Source organism: Hyperolius riggenbachi, chromosome 4 (genome assembly GCF_040937935.1).
Source record: "Hyperolius riggenbachi isolate aHypRig1 chromosome 4, aHypRig1.pri, whole genome shotgun sequence".
Taxonomy (NCBI): domain Eukaryota; kingdom Metazoa; phylum Chordata; class Amphibia; order Anura; family Hyperoliidae; genus Hyperolius; species Hyperolius riggenbachi.
The window spans coordinates 290,647,645-290,667,289 of NC_090649.1; the positions used below are offsets into that span (position 1 = coordinate 290,647,645).

The following is a 19,645-nucleotide window of genomic DNA, read 5'->3' on the forward strand; positions in this document are numbered from 1 at the left end:
TGCAGCGTACACAAATTTCCATATGCATGAATACCAGTGAAGCTGTTTCTTTTTTTAGTTGGGAAAACCTAAAAGCATTCTATTTCTTGGAATGAAACATGTTTGTTTTATTATACAATATGACATGAGATAATATCCTTTTTGCTAGTTCACAAAGCAACCTATGTAATATTTTACCTAACATAGACAGTAGAATAGCATAAAGCTCAACCAAACCCACAGCTGAACAAAAAAAATCATGATAATAAGCAAGCAAGCGATTACAAACAGTGTTTAGTCAATTTGTCAAACTGCAGTACAGCTTAAAGCGGAATGAAACCCAGCATTTCTTCTTTGCTCTAAAAAAATTATTTAAAGCATATTATATACAACCAGCATTTTGTTTTACTAGAACAGCATTCAAAGGGTTACACACAGGGCTGGAAAGTTCAGTGCAGAGAAATGTGGACGCATCCGAAGTGTAGATAATGTTATCTTGTGTTTACTTAATTGTATCAAGTGAGGAATGTGACACATTCTCTGACTGTGGAGGAGCTGCTGGACACAGAGAGACACTCAAAGCATTTCTGCCTTCAATACATAATGGATAAAACCAGTTATTAATAAAATGCAAAGTCAGTTCTCAAAGCAAAAAAACTGTACTTTTGGGAACGTATAATTTCCAAACGAATAATAATACCTATGCACAAATGCAAATATGATGTACCATGATGAACCGTATGGCATATAAAAAGTAGGAAAACATGTTTTTATTTAATATTATGTCAAGGTTTTATACCGCTTTAATGCCTTGTCCAGAGTCAGCTGGTGGGCATTGATAAGGGACAATGGTGGAACCGGGGAAAACTTTACATATTTGATTCTTTAGCTGCAAAGTTACCCAACGACCTTATCGATGATATGTTCTATTCCAAGGAAGCAGGTGGGTATTTGTGTCACTAAGCTGGCACAGCCTGCAGGAGACTTATAGTTCACAGAAAGTTATATTCTAACAGGATCCCAGGGTCTTGCATCTCTTTGGATAGGGATACATCAGCAGGCAATCACAGCATAATAACATGTAAAAGTAATGCCAAAAGTTATAATTTATACCAAACAGCACCAAACAGGAGGGGTTTCGGTAAATTTTAACAACTTCAATATTAGGTTTAGCTGGACTTTTAGTGTTTTAAGTTTCAAAGAAACGTCAAGCATTTATAACACTTGTATATACAACTAGCAAAAGTTCACAATGATATCTTTGTGTCTACTGTTTTGAATTCCCTTCCCCGCTTTGCTTAGAGACTGGAAGAACTCGTGGTTCGCCAGTTAATCTTTGATGAATTTTTCCACAGCTTTATTAATTTAAAGCCTTGTACACACACTAGATTGTTCTCATCCAAGATGGCCATTTGGTGCTGCCTCTGCTGAGAATCCAGCAAGTGTACGGCGGCTCCCTTTACCCACAATGCATCAGCAGGAGATCTGGCCTGCTGGCTCATCTCATCTGAGCTCCAGTCTAGTCCACTGTTCTCTCGTCTTACACCTCCTGCTCTGTGCTGCTTCATTGTGCACCACATGTTCCTCCACCCTCTTCCATAGTGCAACATGTTACCCTGAGGCTGATTTTGCGATGCGGTGCATTGCGCCTGATGCACAGCATCGCACCATCAAAACAGGTCTTCAGGGACCACCGGGTTATTGCGTAGTTCTAACGTAGTTCTGGACCTGAATCGGAGGTGCAGCGAAAACGTCACTTCTGTTGCATAGCACTGTAACGTCACAGTATGAAAGTCTCCATAGACTTCCATTGTATTACATTTGATGAATCAATCCCAAAGGGAGAAACAGGTAACTACAAGCATAACACTAACCTCCACATACTCCAAAACACATAGGGTTAAAAAGTTGTTTTAAACAGAAGTTGAAAAATTATCTCCTAGGAGTATACAATCAGCATTTTTACACACCTACTCGACAGTAATTTAGATAAAAAGGGTATGTCGAGACTGGGGGATTATATGCTATTAGACACTGACAAGGCAATTTGTACCTATTTTGGTGAATCAGTCAATTAACCAAATTGCCCTTGTTGAAATCAATATCCACAAGTTTCAGCATAGATTGAAAACAATATTTTAATTTTTTCATGCTGGTGCATGCATTGGAGTGTAGTCACACACCTTCAGATTCACCGACTATTTTCAGCTATGACTCAGATCAGGGCTTACCTCCTGGTTGACAGCATTTAGAAAATACAGTCAAGCTTTGGCAAAGCATTTATGTTCTCCAGGGTTCTCCACTGTGTTTCAGTTTCAGAGCACTTAATAAGTGCTTGTTGACACTATGTGCAGTGCAGTGAGGAGTGACATTCTACACACAGTGACTAATACACAGGAACGTCAGACAATGCATAGAGAGCTACTGCTGACATTCAAAGTAATGCATTGCAATTAACCAAATTGCCCTTGTTGAAATCAATATCCACAAGTTTCAGCATAGATTGAAAACAATATTTTAATTTTTTCATGCTGGTGCATGCATTGGAGTGTATTCACACAACTTCAGATTCACCGACTATTTTCAGCTATGACTCAGATCAGGGCTTACCTCCTGGTTGACATTCTACACACAGTGACTAATACACAGGAACGTCAGACATTGCATAGAGAGCTACAGCTGACATTCAAAGTAATGCATTGCAATAACAAGGTGCTGCATACATTTCCTTGCGCTGCCCCATTAAATGTAACGAATGGGGTCACCATCACAACAGAGAGTGAAATTGGCTGTGTGCTGCAATGAAATATATCACCACCTGCATGCTCTAGAGTGAAAGATCCCCATTGTGTTCTTATTATAAAGTGCCATAATGCAGATAAGACTGCCAACATTCATTTATTGTTTTAAATACTTACAGAATAACTGACAGATGCCATTTGCTCTTAAAGGGATAATGTAGGGGGTCGGGGGAAAATGAGTTGAACTTATCCGGGGCTTCTAATGGTCCCCCGCAGACATCCTGTGCCCACGAGGCCACTCACCGATGCTCCAGCCCGGCCTCCGATTCACTTCTGGAATTTCAAACTTTAAAGTCTGAAAACCACTGCACCTGCATTGCCGTGTCCCCGCTCCCACTGATGTCACCAGGAGTGTATAGCACAAGCCCAGTATGGTCTATCCCTGTGCAGTACGTTCCTGGTGACATCAGCGGGATCGAGGAAACGGCAACGCAGGTGCAGTGGTTTTCAGACTTTAAAGTCTGAAATTCCAGAAGTGAACCGGAGGCGGGGCGGGAGCATCGGTGAGTGGCTGTGTGGGCACAGGATGTCTGCGGGGGACCATTAGAAGCCCCGGGTAAGTTCAACTCAATTTTCTCCGACCCCCCTACAGTATCCCTTTAACACAGTCAATACGAAAGAAAATCTACTTTCTGAATACACACATGTAACTGTCTGTTTTCAACATTCTCAGTTTTAATATAAAGTGTCTTTTTATTATACACAATGTTCAAAATCACCTTACTTGTGCTAAGATCATATTATTTATAATGTTATATATTAATATTAAATACAGTTATTAGAGCTGATTTTTTTGTGATCCATGCTTGTAATTAGCACACCTCAGATGTGGATCCAATGCAGACCCATCAAGAATTATAGTTTTAATTAACGTTATCCTCTGTATGCTGCTTTTAGAAGGAAGCCTTTTCCTACATTAACATCTAACAGACCACTATCATGAAAAATTGTAAAGCTTTAAATACATGTACAGAAGAAGTACATTTCTTGTGGAGTAAAATGCACCATACATTTATTTTATCCCGTGTTGTTGTCACTTACAGTAAGCAGCAAAAATATTACAGATGTAACAGGTTTTGGTGTAATGGATGTCCTCATGGGGGATTCTCAGTGTTTTCTTTATTATCAAAAGTACTTATTGAATGGCAGTTGCTCAGTCCAACTACCAGAATAGTGTGCAAGCGAGTAGGGAGGCTAGCCAACATCTTTGTATAGAACTTTTTCAGGGATTGTTTCTGTATACAATAAAGGAGATACTGAGAATCCCCCAAGAGGAGGTAGAGTTATCAAAAATATGTCAGATTTTTACTGCCTACTATAAGTGGCAGCAACATAGGAGAAAAATAATTCACAGTGCATTTTACTCTGGCAAAAATGTACATCTTATAAGTATGCTTTTTTTTTATTTTACGTTTCATAATAGTCGTTCTGCAAGTTTCCTAAAATAAACTGTCCCTTAGGTTTTTTTTTCTTCTGCTGAAAACAACATTTTCCACTGTTTAACCAAACTCTTGTCTCTCAGTTTTCTTCTTCAGCATATATGCATGTAAAGATGCATTTAATTACACGTTTCTTTTGTTTCATTCTCACCGTCAGTTATTTAGCAACAATAGGCAGATGAAGTGTGCTACATAAGACAAAAATAGCAATTTATTTACAAGCTGTGCACAGCATGCTCTAAGGAAACCCAGAGGCAAGAGTAAATTATGCATAACACTAGCTTTCTTATTGGCCAGGACTTTCTCATACAAACTTTTCCACCTTACTCAAGGACATGCACTTCTTACACATGAAAACATACAAAGTGATTCCATATTTTGATCTATGATGTTTGAGGAGTCTCCAAAACTACTTTATGGGTAGAATGCAGCGAATGGAAAGCATCCATAAAGTATTCAGGACCTTAGATGGCAAATACTTCCCCATCCTCGAGATCACAGCAATAGTCTAAGATCTTAGGTTATAGATGTACTTGTGATTGGTCGATGCATCCCTTATAATTCTGTGGATAATCATGTAGCAAATTAATGACACTATGACCCATATGCAATTTAAATTTTCTCTTAAGTTTTCAGCATTTTGCAATTTCACATTTCGCAATTAAAATAATACCAAATGTAGGAGAAAAAGTACTATTAAAACTATTTGGTGTTTTTTCTTGCTGTAGGTTTAAATAGGTATTTTATTGACTAGTTGTAAACAATAGAAACTTGGAGAAAACTTGGAAGAAAAAGTGAATTGTTTTTGGGCCTTTGGGCCAATTCACTTTTTCTTCTAAATTTTCTCCTAAGATATAATTTACATATTCAATTTAAAATAACTTTTTAGCACTCTGCAACTTGAAAAGTACCAAACAATAGGTGAAGAGGTACTGTCAAAATTATTATTGTAGTATTTTCTTGCTTGCTGTTAATGAGAAAACGATGGAGAAAAGGTGAATTGACCTATGCCCATTTTTCAATTTACTTTTTCTCCTTAGTTTTCTCCTAGTCGACATTTTCTCACCAAATGCCTTTTAAGCCACCAGCCAGCAAGAAAATACTCAGAATAATGTTAAAGGATACCCGAAGTGACATGTGACATGATGAGAGACGAGCAACAAAATTGATACGTGGGATGGAAGGTCTCACTTATCAAGAAAGGCTAGATAAACTAGGTTTATTTAGTCTAGAGAAAAGACGCCTTAGAGGGGATCTAATTAACATGTATAAATACATCAGAGGGCAATATAATAGCTTGGCGGATGAGCTTTTTGTGCCTAGGCCTTATCAAAGGACTAGAGGACATGATCTGCGCATGGAGGAAAAACGTTTTAGCCATTTATTTAGGAAAGGGTTCTTTACAGTAAGAGTGATTAACCCATTCGCGTTCCGTCGTTTTCACTTGAGAAATGTTCACCTCCCATTCATTAGCCTATAACTTTATCACTACTTATCACAATGAACTGATCTATATCTTGTTTTTTCCGCCACCAATTAGGCTTTCTTTGGGGGGTACATTTTGCTAAGAGCCACTTTACTGTAAATGCATTTTAACAGGAAGAATAAGAAAAAAACGGAAAAAATCATTATTTCTCAGTTTTCAGCCATTATAGTTTTAAAATAATACATGCCTCCATAATTAAAACTCACATATTGTATTTGCCCATATGTCCCGGTTATTACACCGTTAAAATTATGTTCCTATCACAATGTATGGCGACAATATTTTATTTGGAAATAAAGGTGCATTTTTTCTGTTTTGCATCTATCACTATTTACAAGTTTAAAATAAAAAAAATATAGAAATATTTCATCTTTACATTGATATTTAAAAAGTTTAGACCCTTAGGTAAATATTTACATGTTTTTTTTTTTTTTATTGTAATGTTTTTTTTTTTATATTAAACATTTTATTTGGGTATTTTTGGGAGGGTGGGATGTAAAGTATAGTTTTATAATGTAATTGTGCGTTGTTTTTAATTTTTTTAATTTTAGTTGTAGTTTTACTTTTTGGCCACAAGATGGCTGCCATGAGTTTGTTTACATGACTTCACTCTAAGCGTAACACACGCTTAGAGTGACGCATCGGGGAGGGAACAGCCATAAAAAGCACAGCTTCCGAGAGAAGCTGTCGCTTCTTCAGCGGGGGAGAGGAATCAGCGATCGGGCACCATAGCCCGATACATTGATTCCTTGGCTACCGAATCCGCGGCCGGGAGTGCGCGTGCACGCGCGCGATTGGCCGCGGGAGCGCGCGGTAGCGCGCATGGTTCCTGGACGTAGTTTCTACATCCAGGAACCAAAATAGGTTAAGATGTGGAATGCATTGCCACAGGAAGTCGTTATGGCAAACTCTATACCTGCATTTAAAGGGGGCTTATATGCTTTCCTTGCATTGAAAGACATCGATGGCTACAATTACTAGGTAATGCCTAATGATGTTGATCCAGGGATTTTATCTGATTACCATCTGGAGTCGGTAAGAAATTTTTCCCTTTAGGGGCAAATTGAACCATGCCTTGTAAGGGTTTTTTCGCCTTCCTCTGGATCAACAGGGATATGTGAGGGAGTAGGCTGGTGTTGTACTTTATACTGGTTAAACTCGATGGACGTATGTCTTTTTTCAACCAAAATAACTATGTAACTATGTAACTATGAGATAGACATGTGTATGTACAGTGCCTAACACACAAATAACTATGCTGTGTTCCTTTTTATCTTTCTCTGCGCGAAAGAGTTAAATATCAGGTATGTAAGTGGCTGACTCAGTCCTGACTCAGACAGGAAGTGACTACAGTGTGATCCTCACTGGTAAGAAATTCCAACTATAACACACATTCCTAGCAGAAAATCGCTTCTGAGAGCAAGAAAGAGATAAAAAGGGGAATTTCTTATCAGTGAGGGTCGCACTGTAGTCACTTCCTGTCTGAGTCAGGACTGAATCAGCCACTTACATACCTGATATTTAACTCTTTCAGGCAGAGAAAGAAAAAAGTAACACAGCATAGTTATTTGTGTGCTAGGCACTTTACATATCCATGTATATCTCATCATGTCACATGTCACTTCGGGTATCCTTTAAAGGAATACTTAAGTCTGATAAAAAAAAAGACTTTTACTCACCCGGGGCTCCCCTCAGCCCCCTACAGCTGAACGGTGCCCTCGCCGTGGCCCTCCGATGCACCTGGTCTCGCCGGCGGCCACTTCCGGTTCGGCTGTCACCGGCCGACAGGCTGGGAACGCGGCTGATTATCCCCGGCCACAATAGCATTATAGAGGGCGCTATAATGTGATCCCTTTAACAGTACCTTCCCACCTACTTTTTGGCTCTTTTTCTGTCGCAAAGTGCTGAAAAATTATTTAAAACAGATGATGAAAAATTAGAAAAGGTGAATTGAATAAGGGCCTATGAAACCAATACATCCACCCTGAACAGCTTCCCCAGCTTCATAGCTCACAGCAGAAAGAAACATTTATAAAAAAAAAAATATTTGTGACTGTGGGTCAGTGAATGTTCTGACTCCCAAATTGGATTAGTATTATGTTTGCTGTCGATTGCATGCTTGTCTGCAACTCCATATTCTTACATAGCTACTCTTGAAAAGGGATGTGATATGGCACAAACAATATACACCAATCCATCTTTCTCAATAGGAGGACTTTTTTGTGTTGAAAATGCAGTGACTTTAGTGCTCCTTTATGAGTGGGTGCTTATACACCCTCTGTTTCGTAATTGTCTAGCCTGTTGGTTCATACGCCTAGATACAGTCCCATAATAAGTAGCCTTTAGTTTGAAAGATATTGGTTTACATTAGGTTGTTTTAAATGTATTAAACCCATGGTAATCTTCAATTTGTGCCTTATTAAAAATAATATTGACAAAAGGGACTTTTATAAAATAAAGCTGATGATGTATTGTCTTTTAAAATACTCATTAATCAATAGATAAACATCATTCTCCCTCAAATATTAACTGTGTAGAGTTGCAATACATAAACCATGCTGCCCCTTATTTTATGCCTCATGCATACTTATTTTCTATTTTTCAGGACAGTTTTCCAGCTCGTTTTGGAGGGATCCATTTTGTCAATCAGCCGTGGTACATTCATGCCCTATATACTGTTATCAGACCCTTCTTAAAGGAAAAGACAAGGAAAAGGGTGACTCTTCATATTTATATAATGCTTGTAGAGTGCAAAATATATAATCAGGCAGTTATCCATATACGGTACTTTCCAAACCCATGTGATCATTACAATATAGTAACTTGCCTGAATCTGTGACAACTAGGGATGGTCAGAAATGTCATTTTTTGCATTTTTGCATTCTGATTGGCCAAATACCTTCAAGTTGACTCTGAATTTTCTGATTGGTCCAATGCTTCCAAGTTCTGTGATTGGGCTAAAATGACCGAGTTGCGGTAATGTGGTATTTCCATTTTCCAAAAATCTGGAATTTTAAACTCCGCAAAATCAGAATGAGTGTCCCTAGTGACTACTTTCAAACTAATGTCGTCATTCACACTGACCATATCAAAGAAGAGCAGGGGGATAATACAAGGCATCTACAAGATGATCTACGTGCATGCATTGTATAATGATATTATTATACTGTAACATTTTGTCACATGGGATCACCACACATATGTTGTGCTTTAGTGAAAATGTGGATGGCATATGCAGTGTGCTTTTTGCATCTTGTGTTGGTTTTGAACCAGATTCACTTAATTTGGAAACATACCAATTCATTGACCTCATATTTCAGAATGCATTCTATTTTCATGCAGAGATGATGTGTCATGGAGCAGTTATATGGATTATTAACAATGGGCTGCCCACGGGAGAGATCTGGTAATCCAGGGTGTAGATTAGCTGCATACATGCTGTCCTGATTACACAGCTTTACAAATGGCTCTGAAAATGTCAAATGTAAAAAAGGTAGTATAATCAGCTGAAATCACCCCTGTTGCAAAATACACAAACCTGTTTCGACAGCAATGTATTTTTACATACATCATTTTACAGAAGAATGGCAAATATTTTAAAAAGCAAGGAGTCTTGTGATGTTGATGGAAATAGTATACAACATTAGTCACAAAAATATCATATATTTCTCACTAGGTAAACTTTACAGTCCTTAACCGGTTCAGCGCCACGGTCCGAAAATCTCATGCATCCGAGCAACGTTCACCTCCCATTCATTCGCCTATAACTTTATTGCTACTTATCACAATGAATTGATCTATATCTTGTTTTTTCCACCACTAATTAGGCTTTCTTTGGGTGCTACATTTTGCTAAGAATTATTTTTTTCTAAATCTATTTTAACAGGAAGATTAAGAAAGAAATGAAAACAATTCATTATTTCTCAGTTTTTGGCCATTATAGTTTGAAATTAATATACGCTACCGTAATTAAAACTCATGTATTTTATTTGCCCATCTGTCCCGGTTATTACACCGTTTAAACGATGTCCCTATCACAATTTATGGTGCCGATATTTCATTTAGAAATAAAGGTGCATTTTTTCAATTTGCGTCCATCACTATTTATAAGCTTATAATTTTAAATAATATAATAACATATTCTCTTGACATGCATATTTAAAAAGTTCAGACCCTTGGGTAACTATTTATGTTGTTTTTGTTTTGTTTTTATTGTATTTTTTATTTTTATTTTTAATAAAAAAAAGTGTATGTGGGTAATTTTTGGTGTGGGAGGGAAACTGTTAATTTTAAATGTAAAATAATATTTTTTTTTTATTAAAAATGTATTGTGGTGCAGTCTACTATTTGGCCACAAGATGGCCACAGTGAAAAAAGTCCTGGATGCGAACGATCTCGCATCCAGGAACTTAAAAGCAGGGGAGATGTTTCCTGGGGGCAGAAATACAGCGCTCTCTGGAGAGAAAGCGTCGGTATTTCTGCGGGAAAGATAGATCGGTGAATGGGAATTATATTCCCATTCACTGATCGGAGGGCTAGCGGCGGGCAGCAGGAGCGCACGCGGGGGCGCGCCCGATCGCGCGCACGAGGCGGCGGCAGCAGCAGTGCCTATCTGGACGAGGAAGCTCGTCCAGATAGGCCAAACTGGTTAAATCTCAAATAACAAATGCAAAAGTATTTTGGTGAAATTAACACAAACATCTTTTTATCAAACCAACACTCACACATCTTTTTTTTTAAATATATGTTCCATCTTATTCCTAATTCTGTAATTTTGATACTCAATTTTGTAATTTTATATTTTTTCTTAACTTTCATTCTTTACTTGTAAGTTTCTCTTGACTGTAGTCTTCAGCAAAATAGAGCTTCTTGCGTCTCATCATTTCTCATCATAGTCATGCTGTAAATTGATGGAAATCTCAACCGCAATTTATATAAAGGACATTATTATTATTTATATAGCATCAATATTTTCTATCGTACTGTAAAAAGTTCAAACTGGACAGAGGTGAAGTGCTATTAACACAAGTGATACACAACAGGAGGCAAGAACCTTTTGCAACCTTTGTTTATCTATACTGATTAACTGTCAGCTCCCACCAAAGTATTTAGACCTACAAAATCTATGTAAATTATAATAACATGAAAGAGAAAAGGTAAATGAACAAAGTAAATGAAAGTAAATGTGATAATTAGTTTTGACACACCCTCCACTTTCCTGCTGACACCTGTGAAACCCACTGCTAGTTCATAGTATCCCTTTTCACTTTAGCTCTACTAGGTAATACAGCTGGGGCCATATGCAATTCACTTTTTATTATAGGTGATATCTTTATACCTTGTCAATAAAATGCCTTTTAGGCCACCAGTAAGCAAGAAATATACTTTAATATTGACAGCACCTTTTCACCTACCCTTTGGTACGTTTTCAAATTCTGATTGCTAAAAAGTTTAAACAAAAATAATGAAAAATTATCTCGTAGGAGAAAACTTATGGGTATAAAGTGAATTGAATAAGGGCCCCGGAGTAGTTTTGGAGAGGTGGGTTTATAGGGAGGAAATATCATCACCCCTGGCATAGAAAGAGTGGCAGGAGCAAATACCCTTTTAAATGAATTCCACATGGGGTTAACCATTGGGAATCTGTAATCACAATTTTCTGTACCACAATAACAAGGATAGAAATACCAGTAATTGATTATATGCTTCAGCTACTTTCCTAACTTACTGAGTCTGTTATTTGAATGCTTCCTGGAGTTTTGTATTAAATATACATGCTTACAGTGGAGAGGGTGGAAAAATTCTAGCATCCTATTACAGATTAGTAATAAACTGCTACTTAACATTTTATTTGTTACAGATATTTTTGCATGGTAATAATCTCAACAGCTTGCATCAACTGATCCATCCCGAGATTCTGCCTTCTGAGTTTGGAGGAATGTTGCCCCCATATGACATGGGAACATGGGCAAGAACACTCTTGGACCATGAGTATGATGATGAAACTGATTACAATGTAGACTCATACCACATGCCAACAAAAGTGGAAGTGGAAAAGGATTTATCTCCCAAAAACATGAAAAGGTAATCTGCAAAATCATCATAAAAAATAATGTCATTTTTAGTAGATACATTGAGGTGTGTTTGCTAAACACTGTTAAAATTTACATGAGCATGTATACATGTATATCTTAAAAAGCTCCCCCATTCTCATACAAAAGCAATCCTGCAACATCCTCCTACTTGCTGCTGGGGACATATCACCCAATCAAGGACCCTCTCCCAGACCGCACTGCACTCTGGTAAATACCACATCCCGCACTGACCGTCCTCACTCCTCCACACACATTAACCAATGTAACCTGATCACCATTCCTTGCCTTCCCAGCTCTCCCCCTCCAATATTTGGGGCCCTCTGGAATGCACGCTCTGTAGTCAATAAACTAGCCCACGTCCATGATCTGTTCATCACTAATGCTTTCACCTTCCTGGGGCTCACTGAGACATGGCTAACCCTATCTGATACTGTGTCTCCAGCTGCCCGTTCATACGGTGGCCTCAAGTTTAGCCACACACCTAGATCGGGTGACAAACATGGGGGTGGGGTGGAAATTCTTCTTTCCGAACACTGCTCCTTTACACCGCTTGCACCTGCACCTTCTCTGGCTTTCTCTGCTTTTGAGGCTCATGCTGTTCGCATCTACTCCCCTCACCACTTCCAGGTTGCTGTCATCTACCGTCCTCCTTGACCAGCCTCCACCTTCATTGACCACTTTTCAACATGGCTTCACCACTTTCTATCCACTGACATCCCTTCCATCATCATTGGGGACTTTAACATCCCCATAGACACTAACTGTTCCACTATCACAAAATTCCTCTCACTCACCTCATCCTATGACCTCTCCCAGTGGTCCTCAACCTCCACCCACAAAGATGGCCACACTTTGGACCTAGTTTTTACCCGGCTCTGCCCAGTTTCCACATTTAATAACTCTTTATTCCCACTTTCAGATCACAATCTCATAACTTTTACAATCAGCCCCTCCCTGCCTCCTCCTGCTACTGCAGTGCAGCCATCAGGCTTATGCAGGAATTATCGCAACCTCGACCTCTGCTCCCTAACTGATTCTCTAAAACCCCTGGGCTCCCTGTCATCCTACACTGACCCCGAGTCAGCATCCATCTACTACTCCACCGCAGTCACCGCTGTCATGAACACAGCCGCTTCTCTCACCAACTTCCACCCCCGCTGCATCAACAGACAGCCCTGGCTGACTGAACCCATCAAACAACTGAAAAGACAGTCCAGGGCAGCAGAACGGCAGTGGAGGAAAAGCTCCAATGCAGATGACTTCGCCCACTATAAAAACACGCTGCTCCAGCTCAGGGACGCTCTCTCACTTGCAAAGCAGTCATACTTCTCTACACTTATTTCTTCACAATCCCATAACCCTAAACAACTTTTTAACACCTTCAGCTCTCTTCTCCACCCCCCGCCTCCCCCTACAACCACAAGCTTGTCTGCAGAAGACTTTGCAGCATATTTTGTGAGCAAAATTGAAACATTACAGAACAGCTTTCAAAAGCAACCCTCTTCACCGGTTCAATTACCTCTTCCTTTTTACTCTCTGCCTGGCAGCTTCCCTACTATCAACTATCTCTCTCCACATAACCACTCACCCACTCAAACCTCCTCCCTGCTAACAATCTTCTCCGCCTTAACTGAACAGCATCTTTCTTCACTAATCTCTAAAGCTCATCTTACTACATGCGCCTCCGACCCTATTCCCTCTCATCTTATCCCCCAGCTCTCCTCCCCCTGCTTTAACAACACTGTTTAACCTTTTCATCTCAACTGGCATTTTCCCTTCTTCATTTAAACAAGCTATCATAACACCACTAATCAAAAAACCCTCTTTAGACTCTACTGCCCTTTCTAATTACCGCCCAGTCTCTCTCCTTCCCTTTGCCTCCAAACTGCTGGAACGCCACATTTACTCAGAGTTGTCTAACTTTCTCTCTGCTAATTCCCTGTTGGACCCCTTCCAGTCTGGCTTCCACCCTCAACACTCTACGGAAACCGTTCTCACTAAGGTTGCCAATGACCTCCTAGTTGCTAAAGCCAAAGGCAGATTTTCAGTACTAATACTCCTAGATCTGTCCTCTGCCTTCGACACTGTTGACCATACTCTACTTCTCCATACCCTCTCAACACTGGGAATCAAGGGCCTAGCACACTCCTTGCTCAACTCTTACCTGTCTGGACTTTTTTTCATGGTCTCCTATGCCAATGCCAACTCCTCTCCGTGCCCACTGTCTGTGGGAGTACCACAAGGGTCCGTCCTTGGACCCCTCCTCTTTTCCATTTACACCCATGGAATGGGACAGATAATAAGCTCTTTTGGGTTTCAATATCACCTCTATGCTGATGACACCCAAATTTATTGTTCTGCCCCAGACCTCTCCACACTACTATCAAAAGTCCCCGAATGTCTATCCGCTGTATCTACATTTATGTCATCCCGCTTCCTTAAACTCCATATGAGCAAAACAGAGATTGTGATATTTTCACCTTCGCTCTCTGTTCCACTTCCCATAGTCACAATCAATGTAGCTAACACCCCAATAGCATCAACCCCCAAAGCTCGTTGCCTAGGGGTAACTCTGGATAGAGTTGGGCCGAACCTCCGATTTTAGGTTCGCGAACCTGGTTCGCGAACTTCCGCGGAAGGTTCGGTTCGCGTTAAAGTTCGCGAACCGCAATAGACTTCAATGGGGATGCGAACTTTGAAAAAAAAAATAATTATGCTGGCCACAAAAGTGATGGAAAAGATGTTTCAAGGGGTCTAACACCTGGAGGGGGGCATGGCGGAGTGGGATACATGCCAAAAGTCCCGGGGAAAAATCTGGATTTGATGCAAAGCAGCGTTTTAAGGGCAGAAATCACATTGAATGCTAAATGACAGGCCTAAAGTGCTTTCAAACATCTTGCATGTGTATACATCAATCAGGTAGTGTAATTAAGGTACTGCTTCACACTGACACACCAAACTCACCGTGTAACGCACCGCAAACAGCTGTTCACAGAACAGGTATGCAGTGGCAGGTTCACTGAACACAACAGGTATGCAGTGGCGGGTTCACTGAACAGGTATACAGTGACGGGTTCACTGAACAGAACAGGTATGCAGTGGCGGGTTCACTAAACAGAACAGGTATGCAGTGGCGGGTTCACTAAACAGAACAGGTATACAGTGGCGGGTTCACAGAACAGGTATGCAGTGGCAGGTTCACTGAACACAACAGGTATGCAGTGGCGGGTTCACTGAACAGGTATACAGTGGCGGGTCCACTGAACAGAACAGGTATGCAGTGGCGGGTTCACTGAACAGAACAGGTATGCAGTGGCGGGTTCACTGAACAGGTATGCAGTGGTGGGTTCACAGAACAGGTATGCAGTGGGGGGTTCACAGCACAGGTATGCAGTGGTGGGTTCACAGCACAGGTATGCAGTGGTGGGTTCACAGAACAGGTATGCAGTGGTGGGTTCACAGCACAGGTATGCAGTGGTGGGTTCAATGAACAGGTATGCAGTGGCGGGTCCACTGAACAGAACAGGTATGCAGTGGCAGGTTCACTGAACAGGTATGCAGTGGTGGGTTCACAGCACAGGTATGCAGTGGTGGGTTCACTGAACAGGTATGCAGTGGTGGGTTCACAGCACAGGTATGCAGTGGTGGGTTCACAGCACAGGTATGCAGTGGTATGCAGTGGTGGGTTCACAGCACAGGTATGCAGTGGTGGGTTCACAGCACAGGTATGCAGCCAGACAGGAACAAGTTAAGCCTAACTAATCTTTCCCTGAGAGACAGTCTGCAGCAGCTCGCCCTACTCTCACTAACGCAGGCAGCACACGAGTGACCGTAATGGCCGCCGCTGCCTGCCTTATATAAGGGGGGTTTGGGCTCCAGGGGCTAGTGTAGCCTAATTGGCTACACTGGGCCTGCTGACTGTGATGTAGAGGGTCAAAGTTGACCCTCAAGGTGCATTATGGGGCGAACCGAACTTCCGCAAAGGTTCGCCTGCGGGACGCGAACGCGAACCACTGAAGTTCGCATGGAACCGTTCGCAGGCGAACCGTTCGGCCCAACTCTAACTCTGGACTCTGAGCTCTCCTTTAAACCACATATTAACACTTTAACTACCTCCTGCTACTTCCATCTCAAAAACATTTCCAGAATCCGTCCCTTCCTTTCACAAGAAGCAACTAAAATGCTTGTGCATGCCCTAATCATCTCCCGTCTTGACTACTGCAACACCCTACTCTGTGGTCTACCAAAAAGCAGACTGGCACCTCTCCAATCCATACTAAACTCTGCGGCCCGTCTCATCCACCTCTCTTCTAGATCCTCTGAGGCAGCCCCTCTCTGCCAATCCCTCCATTGGTTACCAGTTGCCCAAAGGATCCAGTTTAAACTTCTCACACTTGCATACAAAGCTCTACACAAGCTTTCACCTCCATACATTTCCTCTTTAATCTCCAGATACCTGCCCGCCCGGACCCTCCGTTCTTCACAGGAGACCCTTTTGTTCTCCAGCCTAGTCACCTCCTCTCACTTTCGCATCCAAGACTTCTCACGGGCTGTCCCTCTCCTTTGGAACTCTCTTCCTCAGCCGGTTCGTCATGCCACGAGTCTGGAAACCTTCAAACGTACTCTGAAAACACACCTGTTCAGACAAGCCTATCATTTGCTATAGGGAGCACTGAAGGCACACTGGCTCACCCACTAATCCTTGTGTTTCTTTCCCTTTTGTTTCCTCCCCACTACCCTCTAGATTGTAAGCTTGCAAGGGCAGGGACCTCCTCCTAGTGTTTCTCATACTGCTGTAATTTTAACATATGTACATGTACCAACTACATATCAACTATGTATGTACCTGTATTTATTCTATTCAATGATCTTCAATTGTGACAGCACCAATGGAACTTGATGTGCAGCGATCAACCCTGGAGTATACAGGGTATTATGTCAAATAGGATGGCAGGATCCGCACCGTCTAAAATCCAATAATTTATTAGAACATATTAAAATCTAAAACAGGCAACAATGAGTGTGAGCCGGGTCACCATGACGCACAGCGTTTCAGAAGTTAGCTCTTTCCTCAGATAGCTCTGGCACACACTCTTACCTTCATCTCACCACGCCTGTTATATAAAGCAACAAAGTGGACCTGATGGAAGACTGTGCACATCTCAACAATTTGCATACATACATATTCATGGGCTAATGCCCTAAAGTTGTTATTCATATACATCACATATGCTATAAGATATAAATTGCACTCTACACATATAAATAAATATATATACCTAAGGGGAGAGAACTGAAGCCCAGAACATATATTAACACTTAGACCTACTCTCCGTTGAATGTATCCCCGGAATTCAGTCACTCATCGTGTATTTCTCATCAGCGCGGTGTCAGCCAATCACAAACGGGCTGACACCGTCCGCTCAGCTCAGTCTCTCCTCCTCCAGCCGGCAACCAATCACAGTCGCGGCTACAAAGTCCGCTCTAAGACTTAATTCATGCGTACATAATGACACATAGTGACACATGCAGACGCACGAATCTGCTCTAGGACCCGCATGCACACACAATGACGCATGGCGACACACGCAGACGCATGGAGCCGCCCACGCCCCCCAAAAAAAGCCAGCCAACACAACCACAAGTGGCAAAATCTGCTCCAAAACACGCAAACACCACCAAGCGCACCATACAAACACAGCGGCAAAAAAAGGGGGGGAAGAACGGCCCCAACTGCCGTACCAGCCACCAGCACCATCACGTCAATGCAAAAGCACAACTCTAGTCATCAGTCGGCCGGAAGAACAGCCCACACCCCACCACAACCAACACTATAAAATACCATCACAAATACCATACAAATCTAACAGGCCCAAATCTACAAAGCATGGATTGCAACATCCAACCAACCGACAACCCACAATCAAGCACAATGTCAATTCAACAATATCAAATAGTGATAAGAATGCACATCCTCCTAAGTCATCACATTCGTCCGATCATATTCTCTATTTAACCCTTTGGGCTCTAAAGTCTCTAGTTTTTTTTTAGCCAGTAATTGTTTATGTCTGTCACCTCCTCTCCTCAATATCGGGACCCCTTCTAGCAACTGTACTCGTAATTGTGATAAGCCATGATTGAAAGTAGTAAAATGATGTGAAACCGCTAGATCCAGATTTTTATTCCTAATTAATTCCTTGATTTATTGAATTGAGAACACGAAAATAAAGGAAGTGGATCTTGTAGTGAATATTTCTCAATATGAATTGACAACCGTGGAACACCGTGTTTTGAATTATGGACTATCTTTTTGTCCCACTTTTTTTCCTGATTTTTTTTATTTGGACCTGGAATTAGGTCGGTTCTTTAAAGTTAAAAAAAAATTTGCTGGAGGTTTTATTTATACTTTAGCTCATCGTGAACCATCTGAGAGCATTAATTTGAGGGAGTGGGGCTTGAGAAATAAGAGCAGTTTTCAACCGCCTAGCCATCCGGTTATCGATAGGTATATAAAAAGTGTGAACACAGATATTCAAAAATTACAATCTGAATTTGATGCTAAGAAAATTAAACATATCATGCGTAATGTGACAGTTGGGGAAAGACAAGCCATCAGCTCTTTGGCAAAGAATGATGAAATTATTGTTAGGGTGGCCGATAAAGGCAGAGCAGTCGTTATCATGGATACAAAATATAGGTAGAAGGCTGCGCATCCCTGACCCAATACTGTGCAATTGAATGGTTATCATGGATACAGTGGCATATGACTGAATCTTCCGGCCGACTGACGACTAGAGTTGTGCTTTTGCATTGACGTGATGGTGCTGGTGGCTGGTGGGGCGGTTGGGGCCGTTCTTTCCCCCTTTTTTTGCCGCTGTGTTTGTATGGTGCGCTTGGTGGTGTTTGCGTGTTTTGGAGCGGATTTTGCCGCTTGTAGTTGTGTTGGCTGGCTTTTTTTGGGGGGCGTGGGCGGCTCCATGCGTCTGCGTGTGTCACCATGCGTCATTGTGTGCACGTGCGGGTCCTACAGCGGCTTCATGCGTCTGCATGTGTTGCTGTGCGTCATTATGTATGCATGAATTAAGTCTTAGAGCGGACTTTGTAGCCGTGACTGTGATTGGTTGCCGGCTGGAGGAGGAGAGACTGAGCTGAGCGGACGGTGTCGGCCCGTTTGTGATTGGCTGACACCGCGCTGATGAGAAATACACGATGAGTGACTGAATTCCGGGGATACATTCAATGTAGAGTAGGTCTGAGTGTTAATATATGTTCTGGGCTTTAGTTCTCTCCCCTTAGGTATATACATTTATTTATATGTGTAGAATGCAATTTATATCTTATAGCATATGTGATGTATATGAATAACAACTTTAGGGCATTAGCCCATGAATATATATATATGCAAATTGTTGAGATGTGCACAGTCTTCCATCAGGTCCACTTTGTTGCTTTATATAACAGGCGTGGTGAGATGAAGGTAAGAGTGTGTGCCAGAGCTATCTGAGGAAAGAGCTAACTTCTGAAACGCCGTGCGTCATGGTGACCCGGCTCACACTCATTGTTGCCTGTTTTAATATTAATATGTTCTAATAAATTATTGGATTTTAGACGGTGCGGACCCTGCCATCCTATTTATTCTATTCAATGGCACGACTGTACAGTGTCTTGTATTTCTTATGTATATTTGTTCCCCATTATTTGTTTGTACTATGTACAGCGCTACGGAAGATGTTGGCACTATATAAATAAAAAATAATAATAATAATAATCCTCCCGCCATACTGATATTAGCTGCACACTTGTTTCAGGCATGTGATTCAGACACTACTGATCAGAAAGATCAGC

General features: G+C 41.2%; 1 protein-coding gene across 1 annotated transcript in view; it reads left to right on the top strand.

Moving 5' to 3' along the window:
* CLVS2 (clavesin 2) overlaps positions 1 to 19,645 on the top strand; it is a 110,933-nt gene that overhangs the window by 84,435 nt on the left and 6,853 nt on the right. Inside the window, exons 3-4 of the mRNA XM_068279474.1 lie at positions 8,311 to 8,421; positions 11,566 to 11,789. Coding sequence (XP_068135575.1) covers positions 8,311 to 8,421; positions 11,566 to 11,789 — 335 coding nt within the window. The remainder of the gene's footprint in view (positions 1 to 8,310; positions 8,422 to 11,565; positions 11,790 to 19,645) is intronic.